General features: G+C 43.8%; 1 protein-coding gene across 1 annotated transcript; it reads right to left on the reverse strand.

Annotated features, from left to right (window-relative positions):
* Nucleotides 1–224: 224 nt before the first annotated feature.
* LOC142558553 (uncharacterized) lies at nt 225–9,042 on the reverse strand. Its single transcript, XM_075670686.1, has 6 exons — nt 8,925–9,042; nt 7,235–7,702; nt 6,456–6,749; nt 5,366–5,692; nt 4,236–4,556; nt 225–466 (listed from the first exon to the last, which is right to left on the reverse strand). Exons 1-6 carry the CDS (start codon nt 9,040–9,042, stop codon nt 225–227), a joined length of 1,770 nt encoding a protein of 589 aa, XP_075526801.1.
* Between the last annotated feature and the right edge of the window lie 502 nt (nt 9,043–9,544).

Raw genomic sequence — 9,544 nt, forward strand, 5'->3', positions numbered from 1 at the left:
ACAACGGGGTCGCGGCATCCAGTCCCGGCCACGGCGACCGCATTTCAATGGAGGTGAAATGCAAAGACACCCGTGCACTTAGATTGAAGTGCACGGTAAAGAACCCCAGGTGGTACAAATTAATCTCCAGCGCCCCACTACCACGTGTCTTATAATCATATCTCGGTTTTGGCGCCTAAAACCCCATAATCAAATATTTTTTACCAAGTTTCCTACCATGATTGTCAGCAATGTTCGGCTGTGGCGACATACGACGTCTGGTCACGAATGTACCTCGAATCCCTGCTCCCTGGCCTGACGTTGACACTGCCTTGACGTGTCACTCGTCGTGACTTCCACCGTTTCTTGTAGGCGTGCACAACACAGATTCCCAGGAATGCCACCGACACTGAAACCAGTGCGCAGGTGATCAGCACGATTCGCAGTGCTGGACTCCATTGGTCATGCCGCGCAGTCCTCTTCGTGTCTGCAAAGGCGTTGCCAAATTTGTAAGCACATGCTCGCAACTTAGCAGAATAAGTACGAGCTAAGACGTGGGCTTATCTGCCAGTTATTAAAATGAAATTCGTCCCCACGATCTCGAGTTATTACACTATTAAAGGAACAAATCACAGACTACAAACCGTTTCATTCCTGTTTTTGTCGTGACTGTATACATGGTGAGAAGTGCAGGACAAGTGACCTCTTAACCATAATTTTAAGTTACAAAAGAAGGAAGTCCAGAAATTTACTGCAACAAAAGGTCAGAAACAAAAACAAAACAAGGTTCAGACTCGTGGAAGAATCAATGAAAGGACAAGACTGCTTTGTTGACCTCCAGCAGTATTTTTCCCGTTCCTACGTGTTCGTATGACTTTTTTTGTTTCTTCTTTGTTTCTCGTTTTAGCTTAAGAGGAAGCTTTAGCTCGGGCCCAACTCTGACGCGGCCTGTTCAAATGCATGTAAAACGCAAAAATGTTTTTCTGAGGTAACCCCTGGACCGATGTTGATGAAATTTGTTGTACTTGAGAGAGAAATTTAATTTCTAGTGACTGTTGGAAGCGGAATTTCTATTTATGGCCCAAATTTTGCTAAAAGGTTTTCAAATTTTCGAAAGTGTGAAAAAAATAGAAGCATGAAGTTTATAACGTAATAGCTCTGCATCAAGTACAGCTATCGCGGTTTTGTAAACGGCATCCACTAGATCAATGGAAGCGGACAAATATAGCATGCCATTATATATCTCATGTTAATTTGTTACGTTGTGTGCAAGGGTTTCGCAAATGCTGTATTTCCACATTACAAAATTTTTTTGAGATTCATGGGTGAGATATCAATTTTATCCTATTTGTCAATTTTGTCCTGTACTATTAGATACAATTCACATTTCTGTCATGTCAATTTTCATTGCTGAGTTAGAGTTTTAAACTTAATAGTTTCGTTTCCTGAAAATTTGCGATTTTTGCCAGTTTTCAATAGAAACTTCACGACCTATATCAAACATTCAAAACAAGCAGTCACTAAATTTTCAGTTTTTCTTTTAAATGCAAGAAACCTCGTCAAATTTGGTGCAGTGGTTGCTGAGAAAAACGAATTCTCCTTTTACATGCATTTAGATAGGACTGCCCGAGCTACAGCTTCCTCTTAATGTTCATCTGTACCGAATCCTTCACTTATCGCAATGTATGCATGCACGATGTGTACAGCAATACCAACTCGTAATTTCTTGTCAGAATCTTTTACCAGTATGCCATAAAGAGCGCGAGACTGTAGGAATGTGCACCAACCAGCCTCGTTTATCGCATCCATAAAAAATTCGCAGGTTAATCTCTCCTTCAATTAAATCAGCACACCAAGGTGTAACGTCGTTTGAGGCGTTTGTCCCGATCAATAAGTTCGCAAAGAGTAACTACAACACCTCCAGATGAAAGCGCGGATAGGTTACCATTAGCGTTACCGTACTGTATGCTCCCTCAGTTAAAATCTTCCTCAGATGAAGTCGTAGCATGCAAATTTAGAAGAAAATAGGCCGTAACACGGGAAGAGTCATAATGCACGTAAGCTTAAAAGCTTACCTAGGCGACAGAATAAGAGCGCGAGCAAGTCAGACAAAAAAAGAAAGAACGATGGGACAGCGCTCGTTCGGTCATTTTCTTTGTCTTTTCTTTCTTCCTTGCCCTTTCATTGGCTACCCTGGTTTAGGAACTATAGTTCAAACCAACACTGAACTTAGAAAAGCAACATATTAGCCTCATGTTTACCGTGTATCAAGCAGATATACCAGATGCCTTATTTTAAACCATGCAAAGCTTTTAAAAATCACCTGTGGCACGTAATTCTAGTCATTTAGCTAGATTACACAAAAAAGTGGACATTGCTCTCACGAGAAATCAGAATTCATAAGTAGCTAATTAATAAAAACATAATAATGATATTTTTTAAAATTATTACTTTGTGACACATGCTACAAGTTACGAATTGCAGCCATTGAGTTCGCAAGGCCTATCTGCTTGGAACCGATTTCCAGGAAAGAACCAGTTTCGAAATGTTTATTCTCAAAGTTTGAGACGAAATGGATCGGCTTTTAGTTAGCCTTCTGCTTCAAAGCAAAAAAAAGCAAAGTGTTTTGTTAAGGAAAGTAAATGAAACAACAGTGCATTTTTACCGAAAGCTTCAAGATGGATATCTCAAAATCCATGCGAGGCCTCAGAATTCGTTCGATAAGTGCATTGGCCTTGCAAGCTCGCCAGTTATAATGCGGAAATTGCAATACGTGCCGTGAAGTAATTAGTGAACCAGTTAATTAGTAGGTCTTGGTTTCTCAGTCGACTGTGCATTTAGATTTATCGTGCGAGTAATGACCAGCTCAAGGACTGCAATCACGCTGTCTGCCACGGGCAATTTTTAAGAGTTTTATATAGTCCCCAAAAAACTATCCCTGGTGTTTTTCACTAATAACCTGGTTGAATAAGAACAACTTAACTGTTAGAACATAGCAAATAGGGATATCTTCGTCTATTTCATGTCATGATTATGCCATGGCCCACCGAATCAGATAATGGCCACGCAATCGCAGGCGCCTGGCCACGTGCACTCTTTCTCATTGGTGTACCAGAGGTGTACAGGCTGGCCCCATGTATGTTGTTCACCTGTGCGGTGCGATTACCGTGGCTCTTCTTACACCCAACACCACTAGAGATTGAGAACGAGAGTTTTTTTTTCTGTTTCCAAGTGTTGGAAGTTATGCCATACCACAACTCCCTTAAACAGCTTGCTCTCAGACAGGCGGTCTCGGGCATCGTATCCCCTATACTTTTGGCAAAGAGTGTACGTATTCTCTTGTGTTGCCGAACGATTTCTTTCTGTGTACGAATATGGGGACAATTTTTTTTCCGCGCAAGCCAACCAAGCACACCGTTGTTCAAAGAGGATTAACAATTCGAAAACAAAATGCCGACGCTATATGTTTCTAGGACTTTTAAAAACACATATCGTTAGAAATTCTGCACACTACATAAATAATAACGATTCTGAGAAAGTTATAAGTTGCGTTGTGGATGTTCGCATCCAGTACAGTAAACATTTGCAGTACAAACTTTTGTTTCTGTATAGTCGTAGCACGCTTCAGCATTGAAGACGTGAAAGCTATTATTATAACTCCCGAACTGCAGCACTTCAGAACATTTTCTTGCTCTTAGGACAAGGTAAGCTACTAAATAAACAAAATACTGAATGCCGTTCATTTCAGTTAACAAAAGTGTTGGCTGGCAATATGCAATTGAGGCGAAATCGTGCAAATGCTACGTGGATGCTACTAGTGACTGGTCTTCTTTCTTGTCCTGTCTTCTGCGATCTTCGCTACAATTTTCACAGAACAGCAGACCCAGTTTCAGGCTTCTTCGCACAATGTTATGCTGCTGAAAAAATTTAATTAATCACTTTTCTTTCAGATCTTGATTCAAATCTTTGGTTACAAAACGAAGGTCCGGATTGCGGAAGCATTTCGTTCATCTGTTCTCTTCGTAGTTGACCGGTGATTTCGGTGGCATTGAACTGCTGACTGATTTTACGAAATGTCCTCACACGTGGATGGCTGTGTAGATTCTACTGGGGCAGACTTTCTAGCTTACCACATGGTGCACGCAGCCTGTCCTTAAATGATCACTGACAACTAGAAGGGGGTTGGGGGAGAGGGATTTCAACTGCACACCAAGACATTAGGACGAGCTAGCAAGATGACCGTTAAAGCATCTCACCTTCCCGTTCCTTCAGCGTCTGGGCCGGACTAAGCGTGCGGACGTAAGTCCGGAAGCTGGACTCAGGAGTCATTCGAACCACGACCAAGTAATCCGTAGAAGGGCGCAGTCCAGTGACGAACATTGGAGCGCTCCAATCGGCGCTCCAGAAGCTTCGTTCGGAGTGGTTCCTCTTCTCAGGGTCAAACACCTCCACCAAAACTCGCCGGTACTGCTTTGACGTCGTCTCGTTCTCTCCAATAGGCGCAGAGCAGACCAGTGAAAATGACGTGTCCGTGTAATTACCCACGACGCACATGAGGCCGAACGACGAAGCTTCGCCTGCAAGCACCGACATTTTGGGGACGAGTTAGTAAATCTTGCTCAAAGCTCACTAACCTGATTATGTATTGAGAAAAAAATTATGTTGTCCAAGTTTCTTTGTCGCACTCTCAGTTGTGGTACTGGTTACCTAACAGGCCTCATGTACGCATTTTATTAACTGTGGCCGCGTGTTTTGGGCGTAATACGGGGATTTTCAAGGTCTGACACGCACGCACGCACGCACGCTCGAGCACAGTACCGTAGAGAAAGGTTTTATTGCTCATGGTTCTTCGGCGCGCTGTTAATTTGCGTTTTGTTTAGCGTGCAGCCTCTAGTTATGGGCGTGATAATGGGTTCGTCGAGGTCTGTCTGGCTCACACTCACACGCACAGTCGAAAAAGAAGTGGCGTGTACTCGTTACTCACTATCATCCCTTCGCTTCAGAAATTACTTTGTAAAACATTATAAGAATAAATACTATAGTGCGCACTTCTCATAACTAATGTGTTTTACCTAACAAAGCGGCATAGGGACCCGTGAAAGACATCGTAGTGTGTTGCCTGAATTTACTTTGGTGGCGTCAAGTTCCTAACGTGCATCTGTATTTATTTTATGTGCTTTGACTTGTTATTATATCTTAATTTTTGGTTCCACCCTCGCAAAGTTCTTCTCAAGAAAATACGTGTCGACCTAGTATCATACTGAACCAGTAAAATGAATCGCAAACGTTGCGCTCCTGTATTGATTATGGAATGATGCCGCTGTTGAAATTATACATCGAGAGTAGTCTTACAATGTATTTGATTAATTAAACAATGCATATATACCTAGAGGCACAAACTTGAAGCGGCATCGCCTTCTCTGTATTCCTACGGAGTTCTCGGACCAGCATGCGAGGGCAGCGTTGAATATCGAGGCGTTGGCGATGATTTCCAGGCGATTTGATTTCGTCACTTGCGGATTCGGTACGTGTTTTTTCTCTGCTGTCGACAGATCTTGCTTCACGGGCTTCGTAACTTCGCTGGCGTTTTCGATGAGCCAAAAATAGCGCAGACCATCACGCGGGTTTGCTCGAACGTTGCAGGTAAGGTTGACAGTCGCGTTCCTTTCCAATTGTATCGTCTGCTCTGCATCTGGATCACATCTCGGCGAGTCTGAAATTGCGAAAAGAAGTTGCTCAACAAATAAAGTGCAGTTGTTTCTAACACCAGCCTTCCGTGCCTAACCCTATGACTAATGAATGCCCTCTCTCCACATCTCTTGAATACTCTTATAGTAACCAATCCAAGCCAACTGTGCGGCTTAAAGACTCAAAGCAGCACACAGGCTATGAGACACTCCTCCACAGTTGAAATATCTGGATTAATTTTGACTTCGGTTCTTTAACATGCACCGAAGTATAAGCAGGCGAAAGTTTTTGTGTTCTGCGCCCACCGATGTGTAGGCATGTGTGTGACCGGGCTAATCGGCAATTCATTTTAAAAACAGCGTGATAGTGGACGAAGGATTGAAGGCACGAATGAACAAACACATCGCTCGTATTTGTTCTTTCCGTCCTCCGTTCGCCGTTGCGTTGCTTTCGTAATGTCATATGACCCCTGCGCTATGCAATCGAACCCACGAACTAGAGCTGAGCAGCACAATGCCATGCATATAACGTGCTATTAAAAACAATGTATTCTGGATGGGTAGAAAGGCCGTTCGCCGCAAAATTCACGTTGAATAGAACGCACAATCTGCATCTGCACATCTAAGCACACATACAATCTAGCATGCAAGATTTCTTGTTTTTTTTTTCCATACGCTCTTTCTCTTGTCCAAATGGCTTACTCTTAAGCAGCTGACACGCGGAACCACGAAACCGGGTTGAAATGCGAAAGATGCACAAACATCTTCATTCACCATGCGAGTGCTTACATTGAAGACGTAGATGAAACGGTGCGCTTTCGACGTAGTCCTCCCCTGTTTTGGAGATTCTGCACGTGTAGCTTCCAGCGTGACTCGCAGTCACGCGCCGGATGACGAGATACCTCGACGTTATCAGCATGCCTTCAGCCGGAGCAGATTCTAGTTCACGCCCTTGGTGGCGCCAGGTGACTTCGCCGAGTTTAGACGCTGCCAGGACAGAACACTCCATGTAGACGTCGGTGCCCTCAGTAATATGGCTGGCGTTGAGCCCGGCTCCTAGCTTGAGGTTGACTTCCGGTTTATCTGCGTTAGTATGTTCACATACGAAAGAAGGATCGTAAAAGGAATGACGGGCTAACGTCCCATCAACGTTGACAGAATGAAGCAATCGTCATACTGAAAGAAGGAAAAAGAAAGCACAACAGGTTGCCGTGGCTCGTAATTTTTAAAGGATTTGCAGGAAACAAAAGACTTCCACACAGCAGTCCGCAATGAACTAGAACTACTACTCCGTTCCATCTGAAAAAAAATACATGTCACAAAATTATGTGTTTTCAGAACAGTTTGTAAGGAAATGATGCGTAATTTATAATGTACCCGTGAACTTCTGCGGGAATCACACAGAATATGTACAGAATTTTTCAGAATGCACAAATAAGCTAGTATTTGATTACAGACATGCTCGTGGCAGGATGCAACAGAAGAAAAGATGCTTGAAAGAAATGGCACACATTTCTAGCATTGAGTAAGGCTGTTTTACCTGAATCGAAATCTGACGTCTCGCTCACCGGATAGATTAACGGCCAAGTAGCGACTTAAGATGGCCCGGCCGCGCTGCAGACGATCGTTGGTAGCACGACACTCGAGCAGCTTCCCTGCGTGCTTTAGAGGTGGCAGGAGAAGCACGCTTGTCGTTACGTTGCCGTCAATGCGAGTGGTGCTGAGGTGCTCGCCCAATGGGCTACCATCCAGGAACCACGTGACGTTGGCATGTGGACGGCTCCCGGTCACCGCGCACTCGAAACTACGAGGTGTGTAGAAATCTGGCATCAAATTCTCTTGCGAATTCCTCGTAGACAACGGAACAGATGCTTCCAGGCCGTTGGAATCGGCTGCGTCAACGGGCCTAGTCGATAACGGAGACGAAGGTCTGCTTGAAGAGGTAGTCGTAGCCATAGCCGGAGCTACCATGAACCAACCGGAGGCCATTCTCTCGTCGTAAGGCCAGCTCCACAAAGCAACCTTTGTAGGAGACACTGAAAAGACCGACGTAAGAGTACGAATATAGGCAGCGTTTGTGAGACGTCATGGCTTCTTTGTCATTCGTTTGTTAACAGTTTCATCAGTGGAATTAACAGTGAGTCAATGCTATGCAAGAAATATTAAGGTAATGTTGAAGGAGGCACTAGAAGGGCTAAGCAGAGAAAGTTGGGTGTGTCGTGCTTTTTAAATGAATTGAACATTGTAAGTGAACGTGTCGAACAAGACAAGTAACAGAACTAATGAAAGGAGGGAGGTAACAAACCTTATAAAATTCTTCAGCAAGGGACATGCGATAGTGGCACTGCCTCCTTTGATGGTGTTAGTCTTAGTGGTGCTAAACACAAATCACTGAAATGAAATCATAAAAAATAATTCTGCCCTATCATGGAAGAGATACACGAAGAGGCAGTCGAACGTGTTATTTTTCTGACATTTGAGTTCTTAGCATGTTTGCCACGAACCATCTATCCCGACTTGGTCATACTTCCGTGCAGTACATTTAAACTACAGTATAAAACGCCAATTTTTACGATAGGCTAGGGCTTTGTTTGGCGTATCCCTTTAGTGAGCCTTTGTCTTTCTCGCGTAAGTTACGATGAACCAGCGCACTGATGCTCACTGGTAAGTCAAACACTCAAAAGGACAGCGGTGGAACTTATGGAAATAAAACGCTGTACTATCATAGTAAGCAAGTGGGAAAAGTAATTTCCCCTGACACCAACACAGAAAGACTGATTCCTGGCGGTGCTCAAGCCTGCTTGTTAAATGCATTGTGCTTCTAATATATTTTGTGCGAAATACATGCAAGTATATATTCGCAGTTCGTAATGAGCCGATTGTTAACGTGAGCACGTTTCAAAGGCAAAAACAAAAAAAATAAATGTATGAAGGGTGTATGCTACAAATCTTATAACGCTGCAATGACGGAGTACATGGTAAACATGGGGAACGAACACACATAACAAAGAAGCGATGAAAATGTCAAATAAATAAATAAATAAATAAATAAATAAATAAATAAATAAATAAATAAATAAATAAATAAAAGCACGTTGCACGATCATTACCTTAACGAACAAGTCGTACATAAAGATCTTGAAACGATCAATTATCTCAGTGTGAGTAATATGCAACAGTTCCACGAAGCTAAATATCCAGAAAGCAGCTGAAATGTGCGCATCACACGAATGGCTTTCGGCATTCACACGTACTTACGATACATGTCCAAGAGCACCCAACTCTCGGCGGGCATTGAGACGTCGCTCGTTGCCAGGCAGCTGATGTTCGATAACAAGTGCTCTCGGCGCAGGGGGCCCAGAGTCAGCACAGTCATCCTTCGCCCTCCAGGCGTTGACACGGTACCGAGTGGCGAGTCCAGTGGTACACCGTCGCGTTGCCAAGCCAGGGTCACCTTGTGGTCGGCTGCGAAAACAGTCGCAGGCCTACAATGCCCGTCGAACCACGCAGATCACTCCTCGTACATATGTGAAGCTGAGTGGACGTGAAATCAATTTTCCAAGCACTGAGCTCTTCGGACTTGTTTCATTAGACATGGGAACAAATGCAGCAAAATGAGCTTACGAAGAGATTCAACAGTTTAAATTGTGGGGTTTTACGTTCCAAAACCATTTTCTGATTATGAGGCACGCCGTAAGTGGAGGACTGCGGAAATTTCGACCACCTGGAATTCTTTGACGTGCACCTAAATCTAAGTACACGGGTGTTTTCGCATTTCGCCCCCATGGAAATGCGGCCGCCGTTGCCGGGATTCAATCCCACGACCTTGTGTTCAGCAGCCTAACACTATAGCCACTGAACAACCACGGTGGGTAGAT

Source organism: Dermacentor variabilis, chromosome 9 (genome assembly GCF_050947875.1).
Source record: "Dermacentor variabilis isolate Ectoservices chromosome 9, ASM5094787v1, whole genome shotgun sequence".
NCBI lineage: Eukaryota > Metazoa > Arthropoda > Arachnida > Ixodida > Ixodidae > Dermacentor > Dermacentor variabilis.

Bases quoted from the DNA above. Each gene is read 5' to 3' on its own strand.
- LOC142558553 (XM_075670686.1), bottom strand. From the start codon at position 9,042: ATGACTGTGCTGACTCTGGGCCCCCTGCGCCGAGAGCACTTGTTATCG. The intron at 6,750-7,234 runs GTGAGCGAGACG...ATACTAACGCAG, and splicing joins CTTGGCCGTTAATCTATCCG to ATAAACCGGAAGTCAACCTC. The intron at 467-4,235 runs GTGAGATGCTTT...ACGCCTTTGCAG, and splicing joins GACGCTGAAGGAACGGGAAG to ACACGAAGAGGACTGCGCGG.